Source organism: Sabethes cyaneus, chromosome 2 (assembly GCF_943734655.1).
Source record: "Sabethes cyaneus chromosome 2, idSabCyanKW18_F2, whole genome shotgun sequence".
Classification (NCBI taxonomy): domain Eukaryota; kingdom Metazoa; phylum Arthropoda; class Insecta; order Diptera; family Culicidae; genus Sabethes; species Sabethes cyaneus.
Window position 1 is genome coordinate 39,173,378 of NC_071354.1, and position 21,357 is coordinate 39,194,734.

General features: G+C 41.8%; 2 protein-coding genes across 2 annotated transcripts; both read left to right on the forward strand.

The window, feature by feature from the left end:
- Positions 1–509: 509 nt before the first annotated feature.
- LOC128735316 (venom serine protease-like) lies at positions 510–19,778 on the forward strand. The gene is made up of 5 exons (XM_053829805.1): positions 510–555; positions 1,729–1,952; positions 2,068–2,280; positions 2,353–2,458; positions 19,150–19,778. The coding sequence occupies exons 1-5, from the start codon at positions 510–512 to the stop codon at positions 19,776–19,778; spliced, it is 1,218 nt and encodes a 405-aa protein (XP_053685780.1).
- A 152-nt stretch (positions 19,779–19,930) lies between these two features.
- Positions 19,931–21,353, forward strand: LOC128734365 (venom serine protease-like). Its single transcript, XM_053828537.1, has 2 exons — positions 19,931–20,483; positions 20,536–21,353. The coding sequence occupies exons 1-2, from the start codon at positions 19,931–19,933 to the stop codon at positions 21,159–21,161; spliced, it is 1,179 nt and encodes a 392-aa protein (XP_053684512.1). The 3' UTR covers positions 21,162–21,353.
- The last annotated feature ends 4 nt before the right edge of the window (positions 21,354–21,357 follow it).

Sequence of the window (21,357 nt, forward strand, 5' to 3'; positions counted from 1 at the left end):
TGGCACCAATCGGAATCAATGTGACGGCACCAGAAGCGGTGATTGTGTAACAAATGTCCTGGGTATCGGTTGAAAACAAAAAAAAAACGAAAATAAATATACACCGTGCCGAGCTGCAATCATCATTCCATGCAATTTTTCCTCTCTCGTGACCCCTAGGATGACAGCAAAAAAAAAACAAAACATTACGCATGTCGTCATTTGGTGAAACATTTTGCTGATTGTAATTTTCCGCTGCGGCTACCATCGCAAAACCGCAAACCTTCTGTAGCAGGGTTGTGTTGTCGACTGTGAAAAAAAGCTTATCTTACAAATTGGGAAACAAATACGCAAATCATTGTTGCAGATATTTAGAATCCAGAAAACCTCATCTGCGGAACCTGCTTCAAAAGATATCATTTTACTTGCAGCGGATAGCAACAGCAACACGTCTGTGATTTTTTTTATCGTGGTGGAGCTACTCACCGAGATGCTACCTGCTTCGGAATAGATTAATCAACAAATATAATATGGGGCAAGCTGTTTTCCAGGAACTGTTTGCTCGGCTGTTGACTCGTAATTTAACGGGTTGTGTAATTAAATGGGAAAGCAAATTATTTTCAAGCCAAATAAATAAAATTGTGTAGCAAAATATTTGTACCATAATTGATGTTGTTTTTCTAAATTCATCTATTAAAGTTTAAACGAAATGTAACAATTGGTTTAAGAACAAAAGAGCGATTATAATTCCGTTGATTTATTAATCTATACCTTTACAGCGTCTAATAAAATTAGGCGAATTTTCCTATACATCTTACTCATCGCCATCCCAGGAAAAACCTGCCTCCAGCGGTGGAAACTTCAAAATTAACGGCCCCGACCGGCACCAGTCGCGTCAATTACAATTTCCGAGCCATGCCGAACCGAGCCGCTTCGCTTCATTAGGCAACCACGCACTTCATCCGCGCGCGCTAGGGGAAGATTTCCGAAATCTATCTTATCTTCTGTCGCCACCTCATCCATCAAAACAAACAGAGCACCCCCACAGCCCAGCCCAACCGAACCGAAGCGGGAGGCAGCCAGCCAGCCAGCCAGCCGGCCTCCCTTTTCTCCGAGCAGATAAAACCCCTGAAAAATAAAACAAAAGCAATTACCGTCATCTTTTGGAAGCGAAAATATTTTTCCCAGTTCACAGCTTATTTAGACGAGCTGTCCCAGTTTAGACTTGGGTGTCGGGCATCGAAGACGGCAAATTGAATTAGCCACGCACCGTCGGAAAATTTTACCGCGAAAATTGCTGTCGTTTATTTTATTTCTTTTTTTTTCGCGCAGTCAGTCGTCTATAGAAACGAAGCTTCAATTTACGGATACGATTCTAGGTGTTACGAAAGGGAGTGGTTGCCTAGTGGTGGCAAATAGAACGCCCCGTCAGCAACAGTGGATCGAGGCCGCTGAAAATTAAAACTACGCCCGAGGATCTGATGCCGATGAAATGAGAATAAAATTAGGGTCTTGTTTCGGTAATAACTGTGACCGAGGATAATTGATTTTACCGTTAATTAAAATGTGTTTTCATTTTGTTCCGATATTTTGTGGGGTGTAATTTGACACATCCTTGTTTGCCATTAATGACATTACCGTAGGATTACTTGCACCTGGCTGTTGTATCTTTCGTTCCCATCTGAATTAATGGTAATATGGTTTAATATTGCATTAATATTCCTTTTTCCATTGTCGATCATCGTTCAGCGGTTGCGATTTATGCGGTAGTTTGCTCATCCTTCGTAAGCTTTGCGCAAGGACAGTACACGGGCTGCGATTACTACCAGCAAGTTGCCTCGGGTCAGACATACGCTGTCTTCTCGCCTAATTATGGAAACCTCTATCCAGCCAACACGTACTGCCGCTGGACGTTGGTTACCACTCCCGGGTCGAGGATTGCTCTGTCTTGTCCCGACGTCTACATTCCACAGGTATTTTCTGCAGAACAGAACCCATGTTGTTGTAACCTTTACTCGCTAATCCTCGTACTCGATTATTATTGGTCATTATTGAAATTCTGAATAACAAAGTTATAATTGAATTTAGAGCACATCCTGTTACTACGATAAATTACTGATCTCCGCCGGGGGCAAAACCGACCTGTCTGATGCGAAAGCTTACTGTGGAACCGGAACGATAACAACGGAGTCGACCGGCAGTGGTATGGTTATCACACTTGAAGCAGGAGCTACCAGCTACGGGGGAAGGTTTTACTGTACGGCTAAGAAAATCGATTGTCAGTGCGGCATGAGGCGTAAGGTAGGCCGGTGAAAGTCTACCGAAGCGCGTTATTAAAAAATCTCATGTCGGCATTGTTTGTACATATTACAGAAAAAGATCGTTGGCGGAACAGAAACGCTTGTGAACGAGTTTCCGATGATGGCTGCCCTAGATGACACCGCAGCGAACAATGGATTTTTATGCGGGGCTACAATAAGTAAGTGCAGTGCCATTAGTTATTAACATAGGTCTATGCCACGTCCTTCACTAATCGTGAGTGTTTAGCCTCTTTCACAAACAAATCTCTTATCTTATCACTTCGCGAAAGTGAATATCCAAGATCGGCAGTGTGCAAATAATTATACTGTGTGGCAATGATGGCTTCATCCCCTATATTTAACAGTGAAATGGCAATGCGGAAAGACATGAAATTTTAGCTTTCAAACGTGTTCTTTATAAAAAGTGTGATACATTTTTGTTCGTGTTCAGTTTGCAATTTTGTTTGAAATCTTATTATTGCCTTCTTTTCAAGTTTCCCTGAAAAGAAAAAGTTATTTTCTTTTTAGAACAAAAGTTATGTTTGCTCAGATAAAACATTGACATTGATAAAGTAGTGCCGGTTTCACAAAACCTTTAACGATGATAGCATGGTGTTCTGCTTTCACTTTCAGTACTTTGGCATGTTCATCAAGTGCTGTGGATCTAGATCTGCTCACGCACTCTCCATGGTTTCAAGCAAATTATTCTTATTCGTAATTAAAGATTTATCGACTCTGGCATCGAGAATGGCACACAAATTCTCGACGGGATTGAGGTCCGAGCTATACGGAGACAATGCAATAGGACACCTCCTCTAGATTTTGATAACAAAAAAAAACAGAAGTTTGCGCTAGTGTCTCAACATACGCCATGCGTGAGATTATGCTTGAAACTATCAATGTTTCCCTGTTGAATACAACAGATGTCGTTACTTTGTAACGCATATTGTACATATTGGAAACAACCAAATTTTGCGCGACAATAAATTTACTCAGAGCAGCAATAGTACTCTCTCATACATCTCAGTTTCCTTTGTGTTTATCGCTAATCGCAATATAACGTTTGACACCTGAACCAATAAATAGTCACGGCTTCAAGTCCATAAGTCCAAGTTATCCGCGGTCACCAGCGATTCCAAATACACGAACACATCGACCAGTTCAAGTTCATTTCCGTCAACGGTTACCGTCCGTGGGAGGCACGCGTTTATTTTCTTTGAGCCCCTTCCATTCACATATTTCGTTTTCGATGCATTTATTTTTACCCCAATCTTCCTAGACTCCGCTTTAAGTCTGGCATAGGTTGCCTCCGCCGTCATCTGCAAAGCCTAGGAGTTGGTTACGCTTGGTGAAAGTCATGCCTCTCGTTTCGATACCCGCTCGTCGGATCACCCCCTCAAGCGCGATGTTGAACAGCATGGGGGATAATCCGTCACCTTGTCTCAACACTCGCCGTGTCTCGAAGGGACTCGAGAGTGTCCCCGAGATGCGCGCGAAACACAACACCCGATCCAATGTGGCTCTGATCAGTCGCGTGAGTTTATACAGAAAACTGTATCCATGCATTACATGCCAGTCTCGACCAACTGTATCGTATGCTGCTTTGAAATCAATAAAGGTGTGATGCGTGGGCACCGATAGTTGCAGCAGTCGAGCTCTTGTTGTAGATGGGACAGCAGTCGAGCCCTTGTTGTAGATGGGGCAAACCACTTCTGATCAATTCCTCCGGTAGCTTCTCCTCCTCTCAAATAATGAAAATAACCCGATGTAAAGCCGTTGCCACCGTTTCTCGACCATGTTTATAAAGCTTTGACGGTAGGCGGTCCTTACCAGCGCCAGCCCGGTTTCTCGTTTGAAGGAAATACTCCTGAGCAACGGGGTGCTATCCCTATCCTAACGAACGGTGTTTGACAGTCGACTTAACGAAGGGCGCTATTGCAGGAAAGGCGTCCGTTTGACAGGTAAATTTGCTGCCAACCTTGTCGAGATGTGCTGAGACGTTGACAACAAAAACATGGCACCCATCGCAAGCCCCTGCTCCTGAGCTAATCGATAAGCTAAACAGACGACGGATTGGGGTTACCAAGGCTTCAATACAGTTCTTCAGAAAGATTGAAGGTATGCCGTCCGGTCCACCGGAGGAAGAGCTTTTTAGCTTCAGAGCGGCCAGCCTAATCATAGCATCGTCAATAGTCAGGTTATTGAGAGAGTCGCCGAGACTGGGAACGCTTTCTAGTGCAGTCGATACTTCTGTGTCAGACAGCCTTTCGTTAACAAAGACACTGGAGAATTTCCGTGAGAATAGTTGACAAACCATATCCATATCAGTAGCAGTGTCGTTTCCAAAGAACATTGCTGACGGAAGATCGTTGTCTTTTCGTTGCGCATTCACATATTTCCAGAATGACTTAGGGCTACGTTTCAATCTGCGCTGGACGTTGTTTAAGTATTTACGGAAGCAGTGACGACTGAATTTTTTGTAACGTCTGTTGAGTGCCAGATAATGGTTTCGCAGCGATTGGGTCTTGTATCTTGAGTACCTCCTTAATGCAGCTTTTTTCGGATTTCAGGCGATACAGCGTAGCGTTTATCCAGGGTATATACGGTTCTGTGCGTATCGTTTTTTTAGGCACGTGGCGGTCGATAATGTAATTCAGAATATGCGAAAAAGTCAAAGCAGCAACGTTAACGTCATTAGCATCCAGGGCTGTATCCCAGTCGATACACGTTAAAGTTCTTTGGATAAGGTCGAAATCGGCGCGATTAAAATCGTAGTACATGGACATTGGCATATTAGACATCCTGGACGGTGTATGTTGACGAATCGAAATTAGTAATGGTGGATGATGGAGGGCGTCCTTGCCGAGAGGAGCCGGTGCCAACACACATTCTGGAGCAAGACTGCGAATGCTGGAGAAGCAAAGATCCAAAAAGCGTCCGTTTTCGTTGAGGATTTTATTGATTTGTTGCAAAGTAGCTGTGCTATAGCAGTCGAGCAATTCATTGGTAATCGGGGGAAGTGTTGAAGAACTGGAGTCGACGAACAGATATCCGTTGCCGCGTTCACACCAATTTATACTGGGAAGATTGAAATCGCCCAATATGAGCATGTCGTCAGAAGCGGAAGTTGCCGGGGAAATATCGGAAACCGAAGCCATGTGAGCCTTAAGAAGAACGGCATCTCTTATCCGGTCTGGTGGGAAATAGACAGCGCACAGGTACAAACAGCGATCGGTTAATTTTATAGTGACCCAAACTTGCTCGACAGGTAACCAATCGTTGTGTTCCAGGACAGAGGCCTTGAGTTGGCGATGAACTGCTATTACAACGCCGCCACCCGTTGATTTACGACTGTTGTGCACACCTCGATCGCAGCGAAAGACTTCGTAGTTCGGTCCGAAGATTTGTGTAGAGGAAGTTCGATCGTCAAGCCAGGTTTCGATCAAGAGAATTATACCATATGGACTATCAGCGCATGCTAGCAGGTAGTCGTGGACGCTTGCGTTAATTTCGCCGATGTTCTGGTAATATACGTGGATTTTATCGTATTGTATGTCGCGCGTGCTGTTCAGTGGCCGGTTAGATGACAAAGGGCTAGAATCGGAAGACAAATCAACGGTGGAATCTGAATTGGCGATAATGCGCTTGCCTGGCCAGGAGTTTTGGAAGCCCCCATCACTATACCCACACGCAAGGCCGGAACGACTGTTGTACGCTGGCGGCAGTGGCTCGACTGCGGTGGAGGGGTAGAGGGCTTCCGAAGTACTAAAATCGTTGCATCCCGGCATCCAGTTTGGCGACGGAAGGTTGTCAGTCCTGCATTCGGCGTCTAGGAAGCTATTTCCAACGATCCCGGATCTATGATGGATGACGGTGGATTGCTTGCTGGGGTTATCTCTATTCGTGGAGTGGATGGTGATACTCGAGGTATAGATGGTGCCCAGTAATTTTTTACGCTGGTGCCTTCAAATTCCCTGAACAGTAAGCCGTGGGGCCATGTACCCGTATCAAGCGCAATGTCGCGGTACTTTTCGTCCATACCGACTTTGAACGAAATGTAATTTATAGCGTTCAGGTCGGCTTCTTTTTGTATCAGTGGAATCACCTTAATCGGATCACCACTGCTCTGCAGACAATCTTGGACAAGCTCAAGGATTGCTTCGGGCTTCACAGTGGGGCGTATTCGGGAGAGGTAAAACCAAAACAATTTTTTCGGAGGAGAAACGGTTAACACGGTTTGCGAGGTGGACGATTTTGTACCAGTCAGAAGTGGTTTGCTATTGTACGCTCCTCGCGGCGTCGTTTCGCGTATCTTGACGTAAGGGGCGTAGTGGCGGCTTCAGAGACACTCTTCGAAAGATGTTCTATGCGTTGGCCGTTGACTAATATGACTTGCTTCAATTCGCCAATAGCTTCACCGTGGCTGCTAGCAATCGATGAGACTGCGCAGCTCACCGATGACATTACCCCTTTGAAGCGAGTCATTGTTATAAGCTTGACACACTCGTCACACATCCAAAGCAAGTTTTTACGTTCACGTAAAACTTTCAAGAAAGCTGCGTTCATTTTAGCGCATTTGGCGTGCACGAGTTGGTCACAGAAACCCATGCACTTGACATGATCCCCATCGGCTTGAACTGGTTTAGCGCACTGCTCGCATACGTTTTCCATTTTGAAACAAGTTAACAAGTACAAGTAACAAGTAACAACAAGTAACTTTAAACAAATGGGCGTCTCGAACGAAAATCACTCGAAACGAGATGCGCAATATCACCCCAGCTTTTAAAAAAACTTTGTCAAAAAATTATAAAATAGCACTTTGCAGTCAACGAATGCGCGTAAACCAGCTGCTTCACATAATAGTGTCACAAGTAGATTAGGCGCATCTTCAATCTCTCCGCAACCCGTCAATATTCTCAATAATTGTGCTATACTAGCTGAATAAACGATTCATCATCTTAATAAAAAAGCCCTCCCAAGAAACATTTATGCGCTGATTAAACATATTAGCAGCCATTATTATTCAGCCATAGCTGAATATCCATCGAATAAAATTTATGTAAACAATTCTACAATACTTATTCAGCAGATTTCGTTTGAAGCAGACACATTTAAAAACACGCAAAGGTTTTATTAAGCTCCGTAGCAGCTTTGAAAGCAGCTTCTCAAGTAACAATTTCAGGCTGATCAAACGCTTTTATAACTGAATTTATTCAACCTGTGACTGAACTATGGTTTAGTTTTAGAAATAAAAACCTTTTTTCAGCTCTTAGACATCTAAAGCTGGTGATTTTATCAAGCTTCGGGCTTGCCAATAGCTACTTTCGATGCTGCAATGGAGCTTAATAGAGGCTTTTTCGCGTTTTCATGTAACCAATTGGCGCAAAGCTGGAAACAAGACGCACAGAGGTTATATAAAGGGCGATATAATTGCTTAACAAGCAATGGGTCAGTCACCTGGCACAGCCGTTTTTATGTTAGGCGACTTGAAACGAGCCGAACTATGCCGATGCTGTACCGAAAGTGCCGAACTGCAAGATTTGTTAAATTCGTTATAATCTGATAGATCTGGCAACCGTGCGAGATGATTTTGACAACTGGCAGTGCTCCAATTTCATATGTAAAATTGAACCGGAGGTGTGCCGCTTGATATCTCTGGAGTGCCGCGGTACAATGTGTCCGACCCCTTGTTAACAAGTGTTTCGCTTTTCAATCTCACTCACTTTTCTCGGAGATGGCAGTACCGATTTTTATGATCTTAGTGTCAAATGAAAGGTCTAGGTGTCCCATAGGTCGCTATTGAATTTCATACTGATCGGACTTTTAGTTCAAAAGTAATGTATAAAAATACGAAAAATATGGGGCTTCATTATCTCATAGGTCCTTCAACCGATTTGAACCAAATTGATTGCATTTGAAAGAGGAGCCTTGCAAACCCTTAACTTCCGAATTTCATGACGATTGGGCTTGTAGTTTGAAAGTTACATAAAGAAATGTGAAAAAATTGTATTTAAAACATATTTTTGTAACATATAAGCATTAATTCAATGTAAAGCATCGCACGATTTATTATCATTTGAAAATTACTGTTGAGATCTATCAAATGAAACCGAGTTATTGAAAATCGGACGGTTCATTCAAAAGTTATTCAAATTTTAACACTTAAGCACCATACATTAAACCGTTAAAACGTGTAAAATCAAAACATTTCAATCAAATGTTGATTGTATTCAATGTGTGTGATGTATGTGTGTATGTATGTATGTGTGTATGTAAGTATATGTGTGATTGTGATGACAATTTGCAATTTCGAAATTTGCATTGAAATTCAAGGAGAGTGTGAAACATATCAATTGTCTGAAGTTTTTGAAACCTCTTAGTGGAATGTGGAATACGAACTCTGAAATTAAAGAAAAGAAAAAACATTTTCCGACTAAATTCCACTATTTAAAATTTATTCGCGACAGATACGTATACACTTCGAAATAAGACACTGATGAAGCCTGCACGTTGTAGGCGAACTACGTATCTGTCGCAAATAAATATTGAATACAGTAGGATTTCGAATTTGGCAACAAATGCGTGTCGCCTATGTTGCCAAAATCGAAACCGTGCCAAAATCGAGACCCTTTTTAATATGACAAAATTGAATGTAAATGCATTGAAAATTGACTAAATGTTATTAAGCAACGATTGCAACCTTTTTCACAAAATCCGCCAAGACCTATCCATGCGGTGTAAGTAAGTTTTTGGTGGCCTACGGTAAGACATAATCCTACGGCAATAAAAATATTGTGTTTTGCAGCTGTACCTGGATTAATCCAGATTATTTTCTCTAATGCCAATGTATATGACAAAACAAAACAGCAACATTGCAATTGTTACTCTTTCTCACTCACAGCATTCGCATTGTCGCACTTTTTGTGTCAGTCGCACTTTTGGACTGCGGTGTCCAGTAAGGTGCAAAATGCGGGATATTATTGTTCGAAACATTCTATAACCGCAAACTTTTTTTCATGAACGCACTTAGGGCAATATTTTTTCGTCATTTAAAGTAATGCGGAAACTGACTGATATTTAAGCATACTTTTGGAAGTAAAATATTTTGTGTTGACAAAAACGGATACTTTTGTTGCCAAAATCGAACCATGCCAAAACCGAACCATGTCAAATTCGAAATCCCACTGTAGTGGGATTCAATCGAAAAAAAGTTTTTTCTTTTCTTTAATTTCAGATTTCGATTGTCATTTTCTTCATTTGCAATTAGACAAGAAAAGCAAAAAGCGAAGCAAAGCAGTTAATTTAAGCATTTAGATATAGTGGTGTATAGGATTTAATATACTAATGGATTGATTTTTCCAGATAAACTTATATAAATTGCAAACAATTTCTGCACATCAATAGATGCTGTTTCCAATCAATAAATAGTAGAGCTTAGAAATTTTATATAAAAATAGGAGCAAAACGTTGTACGGTAGTAATTTTGTACGATTTGTTTTCGTTAGTGACACTTTAAAAGACAGAAATCTTATGTCATGCATCATATTTCAATAAATAAATCGAATTGACAAGCACTGGAAATCGCATCGATCATATTTCCCATTCTCAAGCATGTTTATGGCACTGCTTTTGCACTATTCGACCTCATCTTGTTTTCTTGACCCTCTAACGGGATACATTGTAAAAACGATGCGATCAAGCTAATAACTATCTTTTCATGAAAGTACATTCAAAAGAAGCTTAAGTTTTGATTTTCATGCAAAAATAATTATCTGAAGGAGCGTCAACTAAGAAATATTTTCATTTCTCTTTTTTATATCTAATGCTCTATTCAGTTATTTTTTCTAATTCAGATATATTGCAAAATTGAAGCCAAGCAAACTAATAGTAAAATTTTGAGATCAACCATTTTGCTGTAGATATCCTTTTTCTTCAAAAGCGAAATATAATAATTTTTCTGAACTCTTGTTTTTCAAAGATGCTAACTTTTGAACGCATGGTATTAATATCAAAATATCAATAAATCTGCTATGAACACATATTTCATATTGTCAATTCAAAACAAGTTTCGTATGTGGCTCTAAGGCCTGAATGTTAAGGCTGTCTGTAGACCCGTTAGAGGGGTAATTTCTAATTTTATATATATACTAGCTGACCCGACAAACTTCGTATTGCCACAAATTAACCTGTGTTGTACATAAATCATGAATCTCGGATGATCTTTGTCACTTCTCGAGTTTTGCAAGCCCCCCAGTGGGCGGCGCTTCCGACGGCGGGTCACCAGCAACACTCGCGACCGTCTCGTCCTGAATGATCTAGTGTTACTATAGATAGTTTTTGTGGTCTTGTTATTGATTAATGTTTTATGGAAGAGTCTCGAATTTCTCGAGTTGGATTAGTTTTTGAGTTTCGCAAAAATTTCTGTTTTATTTGTATGAGAGTCCATATCCCCCTACCACAGGGGTGAGAGGTCTCTAACTATCATAAAATAAATTCAAGACTCAAAAATCTCCTACATGCTAAATTTGGTTCCATTTGCTTGATTAGTACTCAAATTATAAGGAAATTTGTATTTCATTTGTATGGGAGCCCACCCTCTTAAAAGGGAAAGGGGTCGTAATACACCACAGAAAAAAAATTCTGCCATCTAAAACTCTCACATGCCAAATTTGGTTCCATTTGCTTGATTAGTTCTAAAGTTATGAGCAAATTTGTATTTCGTTTGAATGGGAGCCCCCCCCCCCCCCTCCTAAAAAGGTAAGAAGTCCTAATTCATCATGGGAAAAATGGTTGCCTCCAAAAACACCCACATGCCAAATATGGTTCCATTTGCTTGATTAGTTCTCGAATTATGAGGAAATTTGTATTTCATTTGTGTAGAAGCCCCCCCTCTTGAAGTGTGGAAGGATCCTAATTCACCGTAGAAAATATTTTTGCCTCCAAAAACCTCCACATGCCGAATTTGGTTCTATTTGCTTGATTAGTTCTCGAGTTATGGGGAAATTTGTATTTCATTTGTATTGGAGCCCCCCCTCCTAATGTGGGAAGAGGTCCTAATTCATCACAGAAAAAATTCTTGCCTCCAAAAACACCTACACGCCAAATTTGGTTCCATTTGCTGGATTAGTTCTCGAGTTATGAGGAAATTTGTATTTCGTTTGTATAGGACTCCCCTCCTAAAGTGGGGAGGGGTCCCAATTCATCATTGAAAAAAAATTGTCTCCAAAAACACACACATGCCAAATTTGGTTCAATTCGCTTGATTAGTTCTCGAGTTATGAGGAAATTTGTATTTCATTTGTACAGAAGCCCCTCCTCTTAAAGTGGGGAGGGGTCCTAATTCACCATAGAAAATTTTCTTGCTCTCGAAAACCTTCACATGCCAAATTTGGTTGCATTTGCTTGATTAGTTCTCGAGTTATGAGGAAATTTGTATGGAAGCCCCCCCTCTTAAAGGGGAGAGGAGTTACAATTCCCCTTATAAAGAGGGGAGGGGTCTCAATTCACCATAGAATAAATTCTTGTCACCAAAAAAAACACACATATGCCAAATTTGGTTGCATTTGCTTGATTAGTTCTCGAGTTATGAGGAAATTGGTGTTTCATTTGTACAGGAGCCCCCCCTCTTAAAGTGAGGAGGGGTCCTAATTCAACATAGAAAATTTTCTTGCCCTCGAAAACCTTCACATGCCAAATTTGGTTCCATTTGCTTGATTAGTTCTCGAGTTATGAGGAAATTTGTATGGAAACCCCCCCTCTTAAAGGGGAGAGGAGTTATAATTCCCCTTATAAAGAGGGGAGGGGTTTCAAATTACCCTAGAATAAATTCTTGTCTCCGAAAACACCCACATGCCAAATTTGGTTCTATTTGCTTGATTAGTTCTCGAGTTATGCAGAAATTTGTGTTTCATTTGTACTGGAGCCCCCCCTGTTAGTGGGGGGAGGGGTCTCTAACCATCACTAAAACCTTTCCTGGCCCCAAAAACCTCTACATGCAAATTTTCACGCCGATTGGTTCAGTAGTTTTTGATTCTATAAGGAACACAGGACAGACAGACAGAAATCCATTTTTATAGGTATAGATATATATATATATATATATATATATATATATATATATATATATATATATATATATATATATATATATATATATATATATATATATACTAGCTGACCCGACAAACTTCGTATTGCCACAAATTAACCTGTGTTGTACATAAATCATGAATCTCGGATGATCTTTGTCACAATCTCGTGTTTTGCAAGCCCCCCAGTGGGCGGCGCTTCCGACGGCGGGTCACCGGCAACACTCGCGACCGTCTCGTCCTGAATGATCTAGTGTTACTATAGATAGTTTTTGTGGTCTTGTATTGACTAATGTTTTATGGAAGAGTCTCGAATTTCTCGAGTCCGATTAGTTTTTGAGTTTCGCAAAAATTTCTGTTTTATTTGTATGAGAGTTCATATCCCCCTACCACAGGGGTAAGAGATCTCTAACTATCGTAAAATAAATTCAAGACTCCAAAATCTCTCACATGCCAAATTTGGTTCCATTTGATTGATTAGTTCTCGAGATAAGAGGAAATTTGCATTTCATTTGTAAAATTTGCATTTCATTTGTATGGAAGCCCACCCTCTCAAAGGGGAGATGGGTCATAACTCGCTTTCTAAAGAAGAGAGGGATCTCAATTCACCATAGAAAAAATCTTGCGTCCAAAACCACTTACATGTCAAATTTGGTTCCATTTGCTTGATTAGTTCTCGAGTTATGAGGAAATTTGCTTTTCATTTGTATAGGAGTCCCGCCCCCCTCTTAAAGTGGGGAAATCCATAGAAAATATTCTTGCCTACAAAAACACCCACATGATAAGTTTGGTTCCATTTGCTTGATTAGTTCTAGAGTTATGAGGAAATTTGCATTTCGTTTGTATGAGAGCACCCCCTCTTAAAAAGGTAAGGGGTCCTAATTCATCATAGAAAAAATGGTTGCCTCCAAAAACACCCACATGCCAAATATGGTTCCATTTGCTTGATTAGTTCTCGAATTATGAGGAAATTTGTATTTCAATTGTGTAGAAGCACCCCCTCTTAAAGTTGGGAGGGGTCCTAATTCACCATAGAAAATATTTTTGCCTCCAGAAACCTCCACATGCCAAATTTGGTTCTATTTGTTTGATTAGTTCTCGAGTTATGAGGAAATTTGAATTTCATTTGTATAGGAGCCCCCCCCCCTCCTAAAGTGGGTAGGGGTCCCAATTCAACATAGAAAAAATTTTTGTCTCCAAAAACACCCACGTTTCAAATTTGGTTCCGTTTGCTTGTTTAGTTCTCGAGTTATGTGGAAATTTGTATTTCGTTTATATAGGAGCCCCCCCTCTTAAAGTGGGGAGGGGTTCTAATTCACCATACAAAATATTCATGTCCTAGAAAACTTTCACATGCCAAATTTGGTTCCATTTGCTTGAATAATTCTCAAATTATGAGGAAATTTGCATTTCATTTGTATAGGAGCCCCCCTTCCTAAAGTGGGGAGGAGTCCCAATTCATCATAGAAAAAAAATTTGTCTCCAAAAACACCCACGTGCCAAATTTTGTTCCATTTGCTTGATTAGTTCTCGAGTTATGAGTAAATTTGTATTTCGTTTGTATAGGAGCCCCCCTCTTAAAGTGGGGAGGGGTCCTTATTTACCATAGAAAATATTTTTGCCCTCGAAAACTTTCACATGCCAAATTTGGTTCCATTTGCTTGATTAGTTCTTCAGTTATGAGGAAATTTGTATTTTATGTGTATAGGATCCCCCCCCCCCTCCTAAAACGGGGAGGGGTCCCAATTCATCATAGAAAAAATTTTTGTCTCCAAAAACACCCACATGCCAAATTTGGTTCCATTTGCTTAATTACTTCTCGAGTTATGAGGAAAATTGTGTTTCTTTGGTACAGGAGCCCCCCCTCTTAAAGTGGGGAGGGGTCCTAATTTACTATAGAAAATATTCTTACCCTCGAAAACCTTCACATGCCAAATTTGGTTCCATTTGCTTGATTAGTTCTCGAGTTATGAGGAAATTTGTATGGAAGCCCCCCCCCTTTTAAAGAGGAGAGGAGTTATAATTCCCCTTATAAAGAGGGGAGGGGTCTCAATTTACCATAGAATAAATTCTTGTCACCGAAAACACCCACATGCCAAATTTTGTTCTATTTGCTTGATTAGTTGTCGAGTTATGCAGAAATTTGTGTTTCATTTGTATGGGAGCCCCCCCTCTTAGTGGGGGGAGGGGTTTCTAACCATCACTAAAACCTTTCCTGACCCCAAAAAACCTCTACATGAATATATTCATGCCGATTGGTTTAGTAGTTTTCGATTCTATAAGGAACATACGGACAGACAGACAGACAGACAGACAGACAGACAGACAGACAGACAGACAGACAGACAGACAGACAGACAGACAGACAGACAGACAGACAGACAGACAGACAGACAGACAGACAGACAGACAGACAGACAGACAGACAGACAGACAGACAGACAGACAGACAGACAGACAGACAGACAGACAGACAGACAGACAGACAGACAGACAGACAGACAGACAGACAGACAGACAGACAGACAGACAGACAGACAGACAGACAGACAGACAGACAGACAGACAGACAGACAGACAGACAGACAGACAGACAGACAGACAGACAGACAGACAGACAGACAGACAGACAGACAGACAGACAGACAGACAGACAGACAGACAGACAGACAGACAGACAGACAGACAGACAGACAGACAGACAGACAGACAGACAGACAGACAGACAGACAGACAGACAGACAGACAGACAGACAGACAGACAGACAGACAGACAGACAGACAGACAGACAGACAGACAGACAGACAGACAGACAGACAGACAGACAGACAGACAGACAGACAGACAGACAGACAGACAGACAGACAGACAGACAGACAGACAGACAGACAGACAGACAGACAGACAGACAGACAGACAGACAGACAGACAGACAGACAGACAGACAGACAGACAGACAGACAGACAGACAGACAGACAGACAGACAGACAGACAGACAGACAGACAGACAGACAGACAGACAGACAGACAGACAGACAGACAGACAGACAGACAGACAGACAGACAGACAGACAGACAGACAGACAGACAGACAGACAGACAGACAGACAGACAGACAGACAGACAGACAGACAGACAGACAGACAGACAGACAGACAGACAGACAGACAGACAGACAGACAGACAGACAGACAGACAGACAGACAGACAGACAGACAGACAGACAGACAGACAGACAGACAGACAGACAGACAGACAGACAGACAGACAGACAGACAGACAGACAGACAGACAGACAGACAGACAGACAGACAGACAGACAGACAGACAGACAGACAGACAGACAGACAGACAGACAGACAGACAGACAGACAGACAGACAGACAGACAGACAGACAGACAGACAGACAGACAGACAGACAGACAGACAGACAGACAGACAGACAGACAGACAGACAGACAGACAGACAGACAGACAGACAGACAGACAGACAGACAGACAGACAGACAGACAGACAGACAGACAGACAGACAGACAGACAGACAGACAGACAGACAGACAGACAGACAGACAGACAGACAGACAGACAGACAGACAGACAGACAGACAGACAGACAGACAGACAGACAGACAGACAGACAGACAGACAGACAGACAGACAGACAGACAGACAGACAGACAGACAGACAGACAGACAGACAGACAGACAGACAGACAGACAGACAGACAGACAGACAGACAGACAGACAGACAGACAGACAGACAGACAGACAGACAGACAGACAGACAGACAGACAGACAGACAGACAGACAGACAGACAGACAGACAGACAGACAGACAGACAGACAGACAGACAGACAGACAGACAGACAGACAGACAGACAGACAGACAGACAGACAGACAGACAGACAGACAGACAGACAGACAGACAGACAGACAGACAGACAGACAGACAGACAGACAGACAGACAGACAGACAGACAGACAGACAGACAGACAGACAGACAGACAGACAGACAGACAGACAGACAGACAGACAGACAGACAGACAGACAGACAGACAGACAGACAGACAGACAGACAGACAGACAGACAGACAGACAGACAGACAGACAGACAGACAGACAGACAGACAGACAGACAGACAGACAGACAGACAGACAGACAGACAGACAGACAGACAGACAGACAGACAGACAGACAGACAGACAGACAGACAGACAGACAGACAGACAGACAGACAGACAGACAGACAGACAGACAGACAGACAGACAGACAGACAGACAGACAGACAGACAGACAGACAGACAGACAGACAGACAGACAGACAGACAGACAGACAGACAGACAGACAGACAGACAGACAGACAGACAGACAGACAGACAGACAGACAGACAGACAGACAGACAGACAGACAGACAGACAGACAGACAGACAGACAGACAGACAGACAGACAGACAGACAGACAGACAGACAGACAGACAGACAGACAGACAGACAGACAGACAGACAGACAGACAGACAGACAGACAGACAGACAGACAGACAGACAGACAGACAGACAGACAGACAGACAGACAGACAGACAGACAGACAGACAGACAGACAGACAGACAGACAGACAGACAGACAGACAGACAGACAGACAGACAGACAGACAGACAGACAGACAGACAGACAGACAGACAGACAGACAGACAGACAGACAGACAGACAGACAGACAGACAGACAGACAGACAGACAGACAGACAGACAGACAGACAGACAGACAGACAGACAGACAGACAGACAGACAGACAGACAGACAGACAGACAGACAGACAGACAGACAGACAGACAGACAGACAGACAGACAGACAGACAGACAGACAGACAGACAGACAGACAGACAGACAGACAGACAGACAGACAGACAGACAGACAGACAGACAGACAGACAGACAGACAGACAGACAGACAGACAGACAGACAGACAGACAGACAGACAGACAGACAGACAGACAGACAGACAGACAGACAGACAGACAGACAGACAGACAGACAGACAGACAGACAGACAGACAGACAGACAGACAGACAGACAGACAGACAGACAGACAGACAGACAGACAGACAGACAGACAGAAATCCTTCTTTATAGGTATAGATATATATATTCATTCAAGTCTGCAAAAATTATCTTTTGTGTTTACATTATGTTTCTATAAATCACGTAAATGTTATAAAACTAAATAAGGTGTTTATCAAGTAACATAAATCACGCTTACAAGTATTTCTGCACCCAAGGTTGTGAATTTGACTAGCAAATAAGAATTTTGAGGAATACAGAACGGATATTTCCAAATATAGTCAAGTTAATTATAGATGTTCCTGAGAAATTAAATAGTGATTATGTGGCAGTAGAAAGGCTAGGTCACGCCGCTAGGTGGATTTATTCGGGTTTTTGATTGAGCATTTAATTTGAAATTTATGAGTAAATAAAATTACGCATTAAAATAGACAGTAATTTACTGTCAAGGACAAGGTAATGTATCTGGTTTCAATTATTTCTGTGTCAAACCGAAGGATATAACGCTTCAAATATGTCTGCAAAATTTCGTAAGAATCGGTATTACCGATCAAAAGTTATTTGTTGGAAATTTGTGCAAATTTATTTAAGAAAATTTCATTGATATGAATCAAATAGAATGGCATTACAGAATATTATGCATAGTTAGTTATTACCGAAAACCTGCAAACTACAGGTTGTTTATATTGCGGAGTTCAAGAATAATTTACTTGTACTTACTCAGCAATTTATTGAAAGAGTCTTGTATCAAAATTTAAAAGTGCTCTGGTTTTGTTTAAGTTTTGTAAAGTTATTCCTTTTCAGAAAATTTTAGACCCATATTTTTTATTTGAAGTTTGTTTCTGAGTTTGGGTGGTCCTAAAATCATAATTTTGCGAAACTTTCCCTTACTTTAAAAATCAACTTTTCAACGACTGAAGACTGAACCGATTTTTTGATTATCAAATGGAAGGTATTATAATTCGTGATGTTTTTCAACTTAATAATCATATCGAGTTTTTTTATTCGTTTTACTTCATTCTTTCTCTCTCGTTCTTTCCGAACGAACGTATAAAATCTCGTTGACAAATTGAAGAAAGCACGATAGATGAAAGTAATAAAACAAAGGTGTTGATGTTGATAGTTTCCAAACAGAACTAGACAAGGCGTGAAGTGGAAATTTATGTAAGGGAGGGTAATTGAAGCAACGCTTAAGAAGTTGTGTATCGCCTCTTTTACCCATGCGGGGGGATCCACGGGTCGAATGAAACTATAATCAAAGCCAATCATAACCGGCTTTGAACCCACTTCTCCTCCCAGGCCCTTGTAGACCGTCGGTATTGGTTAATTTTTGAATCACTGCGGGCTGGATAAAAAAAGACCCCACAATATCCTTATTACACGTGCGGCGTACGTCAAACTCTATCAACACTGCCGGTTTGCGTTATTTTTGGGCACAAATTGTGACTCTTCCACAACTTCCTCCGTCTTTTGTAGTCATGCCACCGACCGAGAAGTTTAATCTAACTCGGCTATTAATCAGGGGCTGCACGTAACGGTGCTCGTCCATTAGTGTGTTAGCCGCGATTCTCAACGCCAGTGTTCGGAGGAAGGCTCCGTTCCTACGGAATAGACTGAGAACCTGGATGAGCAAAAGATCTCTAAATGTACATTTTTCATTTTGTTAGTTTAATATTAGACATATTATATTATTCTTTTTTTTCAGTAACGCCCTATCACACAATCACTGCCGCCCACTGCCCGGTCGGTCACAGCATCTCGAACTTGGTGGTGCAAGTTGGTGACCACGATGTCGCATCCGCAACGGAAACACCATACACGGCAACCTATCGTGTGGCATCCATCAAGATTCACGAATCGTACAATGCGACCACCAGCTTGAATGATCTCGCAATCATTCGAACGCAAACTCAGATGATCTTCAACACTGGCGTCAGCCCCGTTTGTCTACCGTTCAAGTACTATCAGTCCACGTTCGTCGGAATGGAGCTGGAAGCCGTTGGTTGGGGATCTACCGATTTCGGAGATGCCAAGTCGAAGGTACTGCTGAAGGTCGACCTTCCCGTAATCGATCCGGGCAAATGCTTCCAAACTTATAAAAACTTTGCAGCCACGCAAATCTGTACCTTGGCGGTGGGGAAAGATACGTGCCAAGGTGACTCGGGCGGGCCGTTATTCTACACGGATTACTACAATGGGCTGGTCTATTTGGTGGGTGTCGTCAGCTACGGTATGGCCTGTGCAACAAACGACCCGAGTGTAAGCACCCGAGTAACTGATTACTTAAATTGGATCATGCAAAACACTCCTGAATGGACGTATTGTTACCAGTGAAAGGGGTTTGCAGAATTTCACAGATGCAAAGAACAAACTGTTGTCGGCAATTAGTTATTCAGAAAACGTTTTATTTTTTCAGCTGAATGTCTCAAGGTTCCTTGAAGTAGTAAATATTATTAATTTCGAACGAGCAATTTTCAGTCGCAAACATGATCACAACTCGATCGCTGTCTTTTTTCGTACTATTTCTACCTCTCGTCGCGGGTTGGTTCGAAGGTTGTGATCAACAATTTCAACTTGCTTCGACGGCTAACGCTCAACTTGTATCACCATTTTACCCTGAAAAATATCCGTCAGGAAGTTCTTGTCGCTACATGCTAATAGCTCCACCAGGATACACCATAGAAGCTAGTTGTTCGATAAATATAGATGCTCCGCTGGGTACGAGCTGTTCAACGGAACTTTTCTACATTTCCGTGGAAGGCTTTTCGTCACTGGTGGGAAGCGAATTTGCATGTGGCGCCGGAACTGTGGTTCGAAAGTCACTGTTCAATAAGCTAATGATAGCGTACACATCGGCCAGTGCGGATAAGTCCGGGTCCTTCAGCTGCGGAATAAAAGTTCAACCACAGGACTGTGATTGCGGTTGGTCACGATGGCAAAAAATTGTTGGCGGTACGGAAGCCGGGGTTAACGAGTATACGTCCATGGTTGGGTTGTTGGACAAGGTGACGGTTAGTGTATTCTGTTCCGGTGCAATAAGTAAGGGTGAAAAATGTTTGGTTACAAAATATACTTCTAACGTCAAGTACAGTCAGTTACAGGTATATCCTAACGGCAGCTCACTGTGTAGAAAACCTCCCAAATGTTGATCGAATACAAGCTCTCGTGGGCGATCAGGACTACAGAACTGGGTTAGATACTCCGTATTCTGAACTGTACGATATTGAAGCAATCATTATACATGAAAGATATGTGCAAAGTACTCGAGACAACGACATTTCTTTGATTCGTACCGTGAAAGATATGCATTGGAATCGGGGTGTTGGCCCAGTTTGTTTGCCTTTCAGTTACAGAACGTATGATTTCCAAGGCCTTGATGTGGACGTCGCTGGTTGGGGAACAACCAGTTTCGGAGGACCACAGAGTACAACGCTCAGACGAACTACGTTGAAAGTACTCAGCAATAATAACTGTAATGTACAGTATGTCAACAGTAACAAAATATGCACGTACGCGCCCGGAAAGGACACCTGTCAGTTCGATTCCGGTGGGCCCCTGTACCTACGTGGCGTCCAACGTATGTACGCAATCGGAATTGTCAGTTATGGAGGCGTATGTGCAGGAGCAACACCATCAGTCAATACAAGAATAACTGCCTATCTTGATTGGATTCAGAATCGAAGCCCCGGTGCGTTCTACTGTGTGAAACAACAATGAATGTTGTCATGTTAATTACTTAAACTTTATAAGTTGCAATTGTAATTAAAGTTTAAATACTTGTACTTTCCTGTATTAAAACGATAGCTAAATTTAAGTACAATAGAGCATTTAGCAAAATAATCGTAGCGACTTAGGCCGAAGGAGGCCGAAATTTTATATGTGCTCACAGTTAATGGACTTGTGAATGAAAACT

Excerpts from the sequence above, each read along its gene's own strand:
- LOC128735316 (XM_053829805.1), top strand. The coding sequence starts at position 510 with ATGGGGCAAGCTGTTTTCCAGGAACTGTTTGCTCGGCTGTTGACTC. Across the intron at positions 556-1,728 it reads GTTTGCTCGGCTGTTGACTC|CGGTTGCGATTTATGCGGTA; the intron begins GTAATTTAACGG and ends ATCATCGTTCAG. Across the intron at positions 2,459-19,149 it reads TTTATGCGGGGCTACAATAA|TAACGCCCTATCACACAATC; the intron begins GTAAGTGCAGTG and ends CTTTTTTTTCAG.
- LOC128734365 (XM_053828537.1), top strand. The coding sequence starts at position 19,931 with ATGATCACAACTCGATCGCTGTCTTTTTTCGTACTATTTCTACCTCTC. Across the intron at positions 20,484-20,535 it reads ATTCTGTTCCGGTGCAATAA|TCAGTTACAGGTATATCCTA; the intron begins GTAAGGGTGAAA and ends CGTCAAGTACAG.